Source organism: Plecotus auritus (assembly GCF_963455305.1).
Source record: "Plecotus auritus genome assembly, chromosome: 8".
Lineage (NCBI taxonomy): Eukaryota > Metazoa > Chordata > Mammalia > Chiroptera > Vespertilionidae > Plecotus > Plecotus auritus.
Window position 1 is genome coordinate 160356550 of NC_137782.1, and position 14327 is coordinate 160370876.

At 46.0% G+C, this 14327-nt stretch overlaps 1 protein-coding gene across 1 annotated transcript in view; it reads left to right on the forward strand.

Annotated features, from left to right (window-relative positions):
* XDH (xanthine dehydrogenase) overlaps nt 1–14327 on the forward strand; it is a 59728-nt gene that overhangs the window by 28508 nt on the left and 16893 nt on the right. Inside the window, exons 15-24 of the mRNA XM_080686749.1 lie at nt 393–567; nt 1972–2055; nt 3761–3930; nt 6027–6150; nt 7823–7942; nt 8743–8839; nt 9721–9845; nt 10572–10705; nt 11109–11196; nt 12390–12476. Of these exons, the coding sequence (XP_080542875.1) occupies nt 393–567; nt 1972–2055; nt 3761–3930; nt 6027–6150; nt 7823–7942; nt 8743–8839; nt 9721–9845; nt 10572–10705; nt 11109–11196; nt 12390–12476 (1204 nt within the window). The remainder of the gene's footprint in view (nt 1–392; nt 568–1971; nt 2056–3760; nt 3931–6026; nt 6151–7822; nt 7943–8742; nt 8840–9720; nt 9846–10571; nt 10706–11108; nt 11197–12389; nt 12477–14327) is intronic.

The following is a 14327-nucleotide window of genomic DNA, read 5'->3' on the forward strand; positions in this document are numbered from 1 at the left end:
GGTTCCAGTTCTTGGCTCCAACACATACCAGATGGGTATAGAATAAGTCAACTATGCCTCAGTTTTCTCACTGGTAAAATGAGTATTAAAATTTTCCTACTATACATTTTAATTTAAATTAAAAATGATGTTTCATAAAAAACACTTAGGACATTGTAAGGACTTAGTAGACTTAACTGTTATTTTTGTGGTCTTTTAAAATGAGATCTGTTTTTAAAGAGGAGAGAACTGAGGCTCTAGGAAGTAAGTAACTTGCCTAAAGTCACACAGCCATGAGTCTCTGAGCCGGATTTCGAACCGAGGTTAACAGGACTCTCGGGCCGTGTGCTCACCGCCTGCACAATGATTCGGGGGCGGGATGGGAGCGCTCTCCCACACCTGCTCTCTGGCAGTTTCTGGAATGAGAAGCTGCTGCAGGAGGTGTGTGCAGGCCTGGCGGAGGAGCTGCATCTGCCCCCCGATGCCCCGGGCGGCATGGTGGACTTCCGGCGCACACTCACCCTCAGCTTCTTCTTCAAGTTCTACCTGACGGTGCTTCAGAAGCTGGGCAAAGAGCACCCGGAAGATGTGAGTGTGGGGCCTGGGCAAAGCACGGACTCTCTGCAGCACTTTTGTTTGGGAATTTGGGTAGCTGGTGTGGGTGAGACAGTGCTGTGGACCAGGTGGTGGATGGCCAGGGAGCCACACGGAGATGGGATCCAAATGGGTGGCTGAGAGGCAGAGCCCTGGGCTGGGAGTCCGGGGCATGGGTTCTTGTTCCATCTGTGTCATTATCTCACGTGGGAACTTACATAGCTTACAACTCCAAGTCTCAGTTATAAAATCTGCCAAAGGGGGGCGGGTAGACCAGATGATCCTTCAGCCATACAGCTGATACAACCGTGGTTTTGTAGTTGGAATGAGAGCGCAGAGAATGATGAGAATGTGGAGCGTAAAAGGAGAATGCAAAGTGGGGCTTCTCCAGCCACTGCAAGGATGTGCATTCAGGAGAGGGTGCTGGCTGATGTGGGCCCAGCTCCCCAGATGGGTTCACCAACAGGCACTTATTTTGCACCTTTTAGACAGTGAGATTGCACTGGGCACCAGGGGGCAGCCGGGTGTGGAGAGAGCATGGTCAGTGAAGGCCAGTCTAGCGTGATAACTGCTGAGATGGAGCCTGAGGGGCAAAAGGAGGGGCTTCACAGGTGTGGGGACAGCAGAGCAAAATTTCTCTTTTGAAAATCCTCACGAGGCAATGCTTTCAGATGATATAAGTAATAAAGACTTATTGTAGAAAACTTTAAAAATTAAAGAATTGTATAAAAAAAATCACTCTCAGATCCCAGAGAAAACCACTGCTAATATTTTTGCTTCTTCCTCTGAACTTTCCCCTACATTTATCTGTCCATCTGTCTCATTCTGTTTGTCTGCTCCATCTCTCCCCCCCCCTCTCTCTCTCTCTCTCTCTCTCTCTCTCTGTCCTTCCTTCTATCCATCAATATATCTATCATCTTAAGATCTTTTTTATCTGAATAAATCATTTTCTAGGAATTTGAGGTCATGCTGCATGCAGTGTTATTTCCCCCTTGAGTCCATTGAGGTTATATTGTAAACATGTCCCATATCGTTAAATATTTCCCACAGAATTGAGGAGGAAAAGGAAGACTTTTCCAGGAAGGCTGGGAGGAGGATAGCCCAACAGAGAGCAGCATGCATAAATGCAGGGAGGATGGAAGCCGTTAGGTGTGTGGGCGGAAGTACGTGCCACTCATTACACAGCGGGCACAGTGGGGGCAGAGGCAGAGGCTGTGAGTGAATACTGAGCTCCCAGAGCCCACGGTCAGATGTTGAGACAGATCCAGCCAGTATGAGAAAGAGTGTCAAATGAGGAGATGAGGGGAACAGTTGTTACTTTTACCAGTTGGGGGACAAGCAAGATTGGGGTCAATGATGGAAATAGTCAAGGTCACCTCTGTTATCTTGCCTCCACAGAAGTGTGGCAAACTGGACCCCACCTTTGCCAGTGCCACCTTCCTCTTTCAGAAAGAACCTCCGGCCAATGTCCAGCTCTTCCAGGTGAGTGGAGACAGTGTGTGGCTAACGTCAGGGGCCCTTGCAGAGTTCATCAGATGACGGTGACCATCGGCAAATGAATTACTCGAATTGCACGTAGGTGCTGAAAGCTCCGTACTGTTGTGCATAAGTATCCAGGGAAGAAAATGGGAACTATGTTAATGTCAGTGAAGCTATTTCCCCCCTTACTCACCTAAATTTTTCTCCTGGGATTACTTTCATCTTCACCTGCTCCTTAAAGAGAAATTTCCCTCCCATTTTATCTTTTCTGGTCCCTCTGTGGGACTAATATGCAGAGTCAGGAGTTCTCTGGATCATGTAAGCAAACAGAACATGTAAGCAAACAAAACAGAACAACAACAAAACAAAACAGAACAACAACATTCTATCAGCAGAAGCTTTTTGAGAGGTACTAGGTAAAGGGTCAATTTTCCTAGAAGCATTTTGGATTTTGTGGGCCATATAGACTGTGTTGCAACTCCTCAGCTCTGTCATTGTGGCACAGCCAGAGGCAATATATAGATGAATGTGTAGTGTTCCAATAAAACTTTAATTATAAAAACAGGCAGTGGGTCAGTTTTGGCCCACGGGCCACAGTTCATCAGCCCCTGCCCTAGAATGCAGTGGCTTAGTGTGTGAACTCTGGGGCCCGGCTGCCTGGACTGGAATCCAACTCTGCCATTTCATCACCGTGGAAGCTTAGACAAGATCCTCAATTCCTCTGTGTCTTTGGGCAAGCTAATTACTCCCACGATGTGGATAATGATGCTACCTCTTTCATGGGATAGTTTTGAGGATTGAATGTATCCGTAAAAGTAAATAGCTTAGGTAGTTCCTGGCATGTAGTAAACATTCAATAAATATTGGCCATTACCAGTTTTACTTAAAACATAAAACAGGATTTTTTTTTTAATATATTTTATTGATATTTTACAGAGAGGAAGAGAGAGGGATAGAGAGCTAGAAACATCGATGAGAGAGAAACATCGATCAGCTGCCTCCTGCACACCTCCCACTGGGGATGTGCCCGCAACCAAGGTACATGCCCCTGACCGGAATCGAACCCGGGACCCCCAGTCCGCAGGCCGACGCTCTATCCACTGAGCCAAACCGGTTTCGGCAAACAGGGTTTTATTATGAAATAAACTCACATTAGAACACTTTGAGAAATACAGAAAAGACTAAAGAAGAAAATAAAATTCACCCCAAATCTTACCTCTAAGAGAAAAATCATTATTATATTTTTGTATACTTACCATTTTTATGTATATATGGACATGTATATGCTATATTGATAACACGTGCTCTTTTTTTACTATGAAATTCAAATCATTTTTACATATACACATACACAATGCTTTATGCCCTATTACACTTAACATGCGCTTCCTTCCTTCTAATTAAAATTCTTCAAAAGTATGTTTTCACATTTGCATACTATTCATTGTACCCAGTCCCCAGTGAATGGACACTTAGGTTCCTCTCTTTTTTTTTTTCTGGTCCTGGATGGGGTGAGCCTGTGACCACCTTCCCGACGACTTAGCACGTGCCTTTCTGTTTCCTTCGCCTGCTCCCCTCCTGCCCCTCCATTCTCACTCCTTAGGGTTGCTATGCCACCTGGCCTGAGACTCCCCACGGTTTCCCTGGGCCTGTGGGAGAACAGTGTCACTCCCCCAGCTCAGCCTGACTGGTGGCCATGTCATTCCAGGAGGTGCCCAAGGGTCAGTCTGAGGAGGACACGGTGGGCCGGCCTCTGCCCCACCTGGCCTCGGCCATGCAGGCCTCTGGGGAGGCCGTGTACTGTGACGACATCCCTCGCTACGAGAATGAGCTGACCCTCCGGCTGGTCACCAGCACCCAGGCGCACGCCAAGATCAAGTGAGTGTAGTAAATACACTTGGAGAGGAGGGCACTGGGAGCACCCTGCCAGGCACTGGAGAGGTTCCCTTGTCAGTCCAGAGGGGAAGATGGGGATCATCTTAAAACTACAGCCTGGAGAGGAGCCGGAGAGGTTTGGGAATGCTAGGAGGGTGAAGGGAGACTTGCAGAGGTAAGCAGGGGCCAGATCAGCAAAGCCTTGGATTTGCTGGGCAGAAAGATTACACTTGAGCCAAAAAGCAATGAGGAGCTGCTGAAAGGCCCTTAACAGGATCAGGTTAGACCTGCACTTTGGGATTGGGCTAAACTTCCATGTAAAATTTCAGAAGAACTTGAGTCCTCACTAACACGGCCTTAGAGTGAGGGACCTGGGATTGGATGCCTGCTCCGGTGCTTAGCAACCATGACCTTGGCCTGTGTGCCTAAGCTCTAAGTTCCCCCATATGTATGTAATAGGATGATTTCGTGAGGGTTAGTGATAGTGTCCACAAAGGACCTAGCAGAAAATAGTCACTTGTAGCTGCTTGTGGAACTTCGAGAGCCTGAACGGCAAGAATGCCACCTCTATGTTAATAATAATTAATTAATAATAATAGTAATGATTATAACAAACCCCTTAACATTTATATGGAACTTAATTACCACATTTAGGTGTAAAGCATTTTACATATATTGGCTTATTTATTCCCCACAATAATCCTGTAGGCAGGTCCTATTATTCTCTCCATGTTCCAGATGAGGAAACCAAGGCACAGGCAGGGTAACTGACTTGCCCTGGTCACACGGTTGCTAAGTGGCAGAGCCAGAGTTTGAAGTCAGGCATCATTAGCAACTGGGCTGTGCTGCCTCTGGGTGTTCAGGCTGGAGCCTGGAACTTCATTTCCTGGTGAGCCCTAGAGACACATCCCGCTGAGCAGACCAGTGACAAGTGACCCTCCTTGGGTCTTACCACGGCATGGATGTGGGATCAGGTCTCCTTGTCATTGGTCTTTCCTCTGCTGACACTCCTAGCCTGGAGAAAGATCCCAGAAGTGGGAAACTCTTCCAGGTCCATGAAAAAAAAAGTTTGTTTAAGATGATATGGTTGCTAGTCATGGGGTAAATTCATTTGCCTTTGCCCTTGTCTTGAGCCCATACTGAGAGTACCATGACCTGCACGGTCCACTCAAACAGCTTTGCTCCATCCCAGCCATGTCTGAATGGATGTGGGAGGGCGAGGTGGGGGACTCTGCGGTAATGCAGTGATGGGGCTCTCCCGGCTGCCGGCACCTGGAAGGGAGTGTGGCAGAGCATAAGTGGACCTGACGTTGGCGCTCTTCACAACTCAACCCCAGTCCTAATCTCACTACACTGCTCTCTGGCTGGGTGGCTTTGGACAAGCTCTTTAACTGTCCTGAGCCTGAGTTTCCCCAAATGTAAAGTGGGGACAATGACAGTGACTTTCTGGGGCTTTGGCGAGGATTACCTATTTGAAAGGTGGTTGGTACAGAGCAGTTCCCATACCTGTCTCTGAGGTGCCTCTGCTCTATGTCCCCATGGGATCATGGGCCAGAGTGAGCGGGACACAGTTCAGATTGTTATAACTGATGGACTCTCTATGCTTTCTCCCTTGGAGGCCTGAATTGTCTAATTATAACCGGGGTGCCCTACCATTCCAGGATAGCTCTGTGAATGTGGGGAGAGAAATTTGTCTGTGTGACGATGCTCAGATCCATTGAATGAGTACAGCAAGGGCCCTAGCATGCTCATTCTGAATGGGCATTAGCTGTGAGGTGGGTTTTAGCCAGCATTTAGATTGCTGTTCACTATGATTTGGTTCCCTTGTACTTGGACATCGGAACAGGGCATAGTAATAAGTCCATGAGGGCAGGACTGTCCTATTCATCTTATCTTCCCAGCAGGATTCAGCATAGCGGCCTTCACGTAGTAAGCATTTAATCAACACTTGCCTAATAAAATAGGGCAGGATAGAACAGAATAGAATGCAGAGAAGGGAGAAGTTAGGGTGGAGGAAAACCATGAAAAGGAGGACAGTTGGATGGCGGGTCTCCCACTTTGGTTTTCTTGCTGGCCCCTCATGCTGCTCACTCTTGCAGGTCCATAGATATTTCAGAAGCTCAGAAGGTGCCGGGGTTTGTTTGCTTTATCTCTGCTGATGATATTCCTGGGAGTAACAAAACTGGAATTGGTAATGATGAAACAATCTTTGCGAAGGATAAGGTATGGCTTGCATTTTTAAAATATGAAGTTAGGGGGATGAGTATTTAAGTTTTAATTTGTGCACATTCCTCCAAATCCCTCATATTGAAAAGACTAGACATTTGCACATGTTGGCATCATCCCATTGGCCAATATTCAGGACAATCAGTAAAGGGAGAGAATATGCTTGGTAGAACTTTTTATTTCCATTTAATGTTTATTTGTTTATTTAATTGATGGCTGCTGTTTGTACATAGTAGAATGACTCCATGCCAACATCAGATTAAAAAAGCCTGGTGATTGTATTTGGACTACAATCAGTTTCTTAAGGGTACGATATTGAGTTCCTTTGCTAAAAGAAAATAAAAATACATTAAATAAACTAACCAGATAGAAATCATAATACCACCATTATGTGTATACTGATAATTCACTTATATGAAAGTCCATATATTGATTTCAACTATATATGGAGTCGTGCCATAAAAACAAGTTTCCAAACATTCAAAACAGCTGCTACAAAATCCATATACTTACAGAGTAGTTCTCAAGCAGTCACTTTATAATTCCAAACGTTGCAAATTAGAAATGGATCGGTCTTGCTGAAGGGCACATTCACCTTATTATTGCTGTAAAAGTGAAGAAGCAAAAGAAAAACTGTAGACCCAAGGCACAAGGACGCCAGAGGGAGAGCTTTTGATAGAAAAACCAATTGCTTTACAAACTCCAAGAACCCCAGGAGCACGGCTAGCATTATGGTTAGTGAGAGTCATTCAGGCTCAACAACCATTGCACTAACCTATTAAATCAATAAACTTCACAGGGTCCTCAAGAAATAATGATCAGAGATAGGCATACTAAGTATTGGTTCCTATTGTCAGAAACCTCATTTTCCAAAGAGATGAGTTGGACAAATGTTTTGTTTGTTGTTTATTTTGGGGGGCATGTTGAAAGAAAATTCTCTCTGAAGGAGATTCATTAATCTTTTACAGGAACTGAACTATTAATTAAAAATAATAATTATTCTATAAGTCTAACAAAAAAACTAGTTTATGAGTCATCAAGTCTAAGAACTAGCATTTGGAAACTACTGCTTCTGGGCATCTAGGTAAATATAAGACATGATGGCTGTCTTTGAGGAGCTGTTGGTATAAATCTGACAAACAGAAGATGAAAGAGAGTGGGTGGTGGAAGGAAAATAAAACTGGGAGTCAGGGCATAAGATTTAACCATGGACTGGTAACAAGCTAATTGTGATCTTGCTGTCTGGGTCTCCATGTCTTTGTGTGAAGAACAAGGGGGTTGTAGTAGATCTGAGTTGACAGATGCAGGCCATTCTGCTGCTCAAGGCAGACATCACTAATCAATTACCACATTCTACCCTGGGCAGCTTCTCAACATGCTGTCAGTACTAAATCATCAGAACTGACCCTTGAGATGAAGTGAGTTTGCCATCCTGATACTCGTCATCTCCAAGTTCCATTCTACTCCCACAGATTCTAAACACTTATGAAGGAGCACACAACCCAAATAATAGAATAAGGACGTGAAAAGGCCCAGAGCATTCCTAACATGTGCCTTAATAGGAAATTGTGGGGATGGGGGACTTGGTTTTTGCCCTTTTGAACAATTCAAATAATTGACTTTTTGAGGAGTTTTGTGGTGTTCTTCAGTAGTCTAGCTCTACCCCTAGGTGACTTGCGTTGGGCACATCATTGGCGCCGTGGTCACTGACACCCCAGAGCATGCACAGAGAGCAGCTCAAGGAGTGAAAATCACCTATGAAGAACTTCCAGCCATTATCTCCATTGAGGTAATGAGAATGGGCTGCCTGTGGAGAGGGCTGAGCTCCCTGTCTCTGGAAGCACACTGTTTAGGATCCTCTAGTGGAGATTCGAGCAGTGGGTGGGATTTGACTAGATAGGTTTTTTAATCTCTTCCAGCCCTGGGATTGAGTGGTCCTGTGAAAACTTCCCCACTGTGATCCTAGACTCAGTCCACTAACAGCCACACTGAGTCCCTCCTACCCAATTTCAGCTCCATTTGGGTCCTTGAGGGATTCTTTGCTTTTCCTCAAGATCTAAGGTAGTCCACCTCTGTCTGAGGAAAGAGAGGAATATGACTTTCTGGGCTACATGTGAGCTTCCTTTATTTTTTAAAAAAATTTCTTTATTGATTAAAATATTACATATGTGTCCTTATCCCCCTATTACCCTCGCATCCCCCTCCCCACTCATGCCCTCACCCCCCTGTTGTCTGTGTCCATTGGTTAGGCTTATATGCATGCATACAAGTCCTTTGGTTGATCTCTCCCCCTTACCCCCACCCTCCCCTACCTTCCCTATGAGGTTTGACAGTCTGATTAATGTTTCTCTGTCTCTGGATCTGTTTTTGTTCATCAGTTTATGTTGTTCATTATATTCCATAAATGAGTGAGATCATGTGATATTTATCTTTCTCTGACATGAGCTTAGTTTAAATCTGTATGAGAAGATTACAGAGATGCCTATGTGAGAAGAGGGGGCAACCATTCTGGGAGCTTCCCTTACGCACTCAGAAACCACCTTCCTCCCTCTGAAAGTCAAGTTGCTGAAGCTTCTTTTTGATCCTCAGGATGCAATAAAAAACAACTCCTTTTGGGGGCCAGAGCTGAAGATTGAGAAAGGAAACCTCAAGAAGGGGTTTTCGGAAGCAGACAACGTTGTTTCAGGTACAGCTGCGCGTGCAGCAGTGGGGTTGGCCCGGCCCTGGCTTGTGAATGAAATTCAAGAGCTGTACCTTGAGTCCTGGGGCAGGGAAGTGATTTTCTATCATTTCTGAACAGAAGAGTTCCTCTGGTGTTTGTAAGGAAATAGTAGAGAGTTGGCTGGGAAAGAACGTCAGTCATCTCCACTCTCCTGACTGTGGGCTGGATACACCTGAATGATCTAGAGAGAGATTAGTGTGGTGGGTTTGGAAGACTGTCTGGGGAAGATAACAGCCTCAGATGCCTGGTCAGCCTCGGATCTGCCAGGCCTTTAGCCATGTGGATTCCTGGCCCTCCCCCTTCCCCTGCAAAGGCCGTTCTCACCTATCTTCAGCTGGCCTGTCCCTTGCCCCCCCTCCTTCTACTCCACCATCCACACTGTGAAATCAGGTGCATAGCTCTAACCCCAGGGCAAAGCTGCTGAGCAGACAGGCCCCTTTTGGAATTTTCTATTGTGCATCGCTAAGTCACTTGTAAGTTAACTCACTAAGTGGCCTGATAGCTTTCTTTCTGGAAGGTATTTTTAGCTTTTCAATTACCTCTATTGATTCTTTATCCTTTTCAACATTTTACAGTAATAGTCTGAATCTCTTCGATTTCCACTGGCTGCAGCATGAAGAAAGCTTCATGCCTGATGCATTTCAGTGTCATTCTGGTTTCTTTGTTGAGGTGGGGGTTCAGCTCCCAGATTGCTAGACTGAGACCCCTTTTCACACCAGTTGGGGAACCTAGAGGTTACCTGCGAGCACTTGGTTCTTGCCTTGGGCACTTGGCAAGTACACACTCTTCTTAAGCAAACGTGTCCCCTCTGCAGGCTCACTCTGGGGGTCTTGTTGCTTCCCCAGGTGAGCTGTACATTGGTGGCCAAGAGCACTTCTACCTGGAGACTCACTGCACCATTGCTGTCCCAAAAGGCGAGGCAGGGGAGATGGAGCTCTTTGTGTCCACACAGAACACCATGAAGACCCAGGTAGGTGTCCTGTGGGTCAGCTCAGGGGCCTGGCGAGGACACCAGGGAGCTCCTGGCATTGTGGGAAATGGGAAGAGGGAGAGCTGGGTTGGTCCGGAAGGGAATTGGAGGGTAGTGGTCCTAGACCAGACCCTGTCACCAAGAAGCTGGTGTCACTGAGCTTGTTACAAAATCGTTCTCTTCTATAAAATAGGGCCTGGTAGGGTTGGTGTAATGATTAGATGGGTCTTGATAGTTGGATAGAGCCTGGTGTTAGCTACTGTGATTCCAGTGCTACATGGCCTTGGTCACATCGTATCTGGCCTAAGCTTCCTCGCCTGTAGAATGAAGGGGTTGGGTAAGTGATAGCTACAGGAACCACTAAATTATCTGCAGCAGCTCGAATAGTCCTCATTTCTCTACTGCCTGTTATGTGACAGCAGATGCCAGCGTTTTTGGCAGGTGCTACCCTCATGACCCACCAGTTCCTGGCTCAATGGAATGAGTCTTGCTCTGAAAGTAGCTGTGACGAGCTGCTTGCCCCTCTGGTTAAAAGCAAGTGTCTGAATTCAGTCTTCAGTGACTGATTAGTGTTGGACCCCAGCACCAGGAGGGGGGACTCTCGAATCTGGGAATTTCAGATTCACAGTAGTAATTAGGCCTGTTCTTATCAGGCAGGCTCTGGGTCAAGGCTGAAGTAAGTCCAGATGATGTGTTCAGAGCAAGTGTGTTTTCTTTTGCCCTCAGAGCTTTGTTGCAAACATGTTGGGGGTTCCAGCAAACCGGATTGTGGTCCGAGTGAAGAGAATGGGAGGAGGCTTTGGAGGGAAGGAGACCCGGAGCACCCTGGTGTCCACAGCAGTGGCCCTGGCTGCATACAAGTGAGTCCTCCTCGTGGGCTCTGGGAAGAAGAAGGCTGCCTCTGCCAGGAAGGCTTCCTGGATTTCCCTCTTTGGGAAGTAGATTCTCTTTACTTTGCTGTTTTTAGAACTTTGGGGCATAGAGGTGAAGATAACATCAAGTGATTCTTTTTGTTCTGGTGCCTGTGTCCTTATCTCTCCACCTGGCTGTGAGGGTGTGAGGGCCCTGAGGGCAAGGACACTGCTCACATCCTACTTTCCCACCTTGTCAGGCCCAGTGCCTAGACAGCAAAGCAGCCCAGCTCAGGGTGCTGAGTGTGCTGGGTGGAAAAAGAAGTCTTCCCTGCTCTTTTCACCCCCGAGACTCATAGGGCTGGGCTGTTGCGGGGACCCCAGTTTTCTTACCCTCAGGTGTCTCCTTCAGGACCGGCCGCCCTGTACGCTGCATGCTGGATCGCGATGAGGACATGCTGATCACGGGCGGCAGACATCCCTTCCTGGCCAGATACAAGGTTCCAGATGCTGGGGGCTGTACAAGGGCGGGCAGTGCCATCTCCTTAGGATGGACTCCCACTTTTCTTAGGACTATCTGTAAAAGTTCCAAGAAGAAATAGCCACAGGAGACATGCATATCGGCCAACAGAGAGGGGTGACGCTGTGGACGCTGGCAGGCCTCCTCGTGTCACAGGGTGGTGGGGTCACCACTTTTGGTTCAGAAACATGATTGGTCAGCAGACCTGGGGAAATCCTTCCTGCAGGATGGCCGAATGTTACCGTGTTCACAGCTGCTTGTGAAAACCAGAATGACTATTTAGTATTTCACAATGAGAAACAAAACTTCCCAGTATAGACAGGCACAAGTTGTTAGAGGCACACGTGGTTAGGGTGGGCACCTGCACTGCCAGCTCACGTGTGGCTGGGCACTGCCCAATTTCCTGGTAAGACAGGCCTTTTCTGGGCTCCCGTGGGTGACCGGTTCCTGTTCCGATCCTGTATCCTGTCCCCTTGCCCACCAGGACCACCTTTCAGGTTCCAGTCCAGCTCCAGCTCTGTGAACCTGGGCGTCCTCTCTCTCCATTAGCTGGCTTTGAACATGCACACTTTCAACTCCTCTCATTGTTTCATGATTAAACTTCCCCAAAAGGGATTATATTTCTCTTAATTCTTGTGGGCTTAAAGAAAGTAACTTGGTCTTTGGGGGTCCCAGTTTCTTCACTTATCAAATGACCCTTGTTTGTTTCGATGATTGCGTAAGGTGAGGGGTGTCAGAGCACGCTGAAGCTCTTGTAAAGTGCAGCTTTTATTGTTTGCTGGTCAAAAGCTATGAGGAGGGACTCCAGTCTCTTTCCCGGTTTCTTTCCCAGCCCTCCCTGCCTGCCCTGTCATTACCAACACTATATTTTCTATCCTCCAGGTAGCAAGAGTGGGAGGGAAGAGGTAGAGATAGACAGGGGTAGAACCAGAAGCCAGGAGCAAATAGAAAGAAGGAGGAGTGTGGGGAGAAGGTGTTCCAGGGTTGAGCTCAGGGCACATCCCTGCAGAGATGTTAGTTTCTTTCTTCTGGTTCTGGTGATGTCTTATGTTCCCCTTTTTTCATGGTGTGGTGTCTTGCTCTTTGTTTCCTCCAGGGGGCGTGGGCGGGAGAGGGGAGGTAGAGAGAGATGGAGCAAGCGGACTGTTGGGAAACCACTCTCTTTCTTGTCAGGTTGGCTTCATGAAGACAGGGAAGATCGTGGCCCTGGAGGTGGAGCATTACAGCAATGCCGGGAACTCCCTGGATCTCTCTCAGGGTGTAAGTAGGGCCTCTTCCTGCACTTCAGGGTGACTGGGAGGTTAAGGGCGTGCCCCCTCCCGCCCCCCAACCTATTCATACAGCCAGGTACACACCTCCTCCATTCTTGCCTGTTATTTTGTAAAGCTTCCCAACGGGTCCCTGACTTCAGATTCTCCATCCTTGGTGAATCTCTAAAGCACAGAGATGATAATCTTCCTTCTCTGATTGGAAACTCATCCTTCTTGGGCAAGATATTCTAACAAGCAAGCAAAGTTACTTACAAAACTTCATATATAATATGGTGACATTGTGTGTGTGCATGTATGTCTAGTGATATGCATGGAAAAGTCTGAAGGAAGACACACCATACAGTGATTGGATGGGTTAAAGCGGGGGGTGGGGGAGGCACGCACTGTCATTTTCTACACTGCACATTTCTGTGATATTTGAATTTTAAATAAGGAGTTGAGTTACTTTTTAAAAAACAATTTATTGAAAAATAGCTTACATACCATAAAGTTCACCCGTTTGAATGATATAATTTCATGGTTTTAAAGTCATGCACCATTATCACCATCCAGGTGTTGAAAATTTCTATCACCTCCAAATGACCTCTGGTGCCCATTTGCAGTTACTCTTGTTCCCATGCCCAGGTCCAGATGTCCACTAATCCACTTTCAGTCTTTGTAGATTTTCCTTTTCAAATAACTGGAATCATGCACTATGTAGCCCTTTGAATCTGGCTTTCCTCTCTCAGAATAATGTTTTTGAGTTCATCCATGTTATAGCATGCATCACTCCTCCTTTTATTTTTATTGACGAACAGTATTTCTTGATATGGACCATATTTGGTTTTCTGTTCACTACTTAATGGACATTTGGGTTATTTCCAGTTTTTAGCTTTTGTGGCTAATGCTGCTTTGAAGATTCTCCTATGAGTCTTATATAGACTTATTTTTGTCAACCTTGAAAATTAAGTTACCTTGGTGGTACTCCTTTTAAAGTTTTTTTTTCTTTAAAAAATCTTAATTTTATAACCATACTAGTTACATGTGCATAGATTCTTGTTGTAAAGAAAAAGTCAGCCCTAGCTGGTTTGGCTCAATGGATAGAGCATCGGCCTGCAGACTGAAGGGTCCCGGGTTCGATTCAGGTCAAGGGCACATGCCTGGGTTGCGGGCTCGATCCCCAGTAGAGGGTGTGCAGGAGGCAGTCAATCAATGATTCTCTCTCAACATAGATGTTTCTGTCTCTCTCACCCTTCCTCTCTGAAATCAATAAAAATATATTAAAAAAAAGAGAAAAAGTCAAACATTTCAGGAAAAGCAGAAGTTTCTCACTATCTGCCTCCCCAACCCCTCCCTGCTAGGGGCTCTCTAATAGGCTCAATTAGGAAACTTCACACTTCAGCTCTGCTGTAAAAAATTTTTCAAAAAAGGAAACATTTTTAATGTTCTTACAATTCATAACACTGGCTTCTTGGTGTAGAAAAATCAGGTTGAAAAAGATGTAGTACTTGTCCCCAAAGATTTTACAAGCTTTTAAATTCAACCCAGCAAATATTTATCAAGTGCCTAGGGTGGCAACATGAAAAAAGCATATAGCATTGTTTCTGCCCTCAGGAAGTTCCCGGCATGGCGAGGGAGACAGATAATGATGGACAAGAGGAAATAAAAGTGCAAGCTGATAGTGTGCAAAGGAAAAGCAAAGAGGGAACTGAGACATAAAAAAATTGTTTAGGATGGCTAGGACTGAAATAATTAGACACAGAAAGTAACCTGTGGGAAAGAGAAACTATGCGTGAGGAAGTAAGCTAAAATCCAAGTGAAACAGCCTGGCCGGTGTGGCTCAGTGGTTGAGCATCTACCT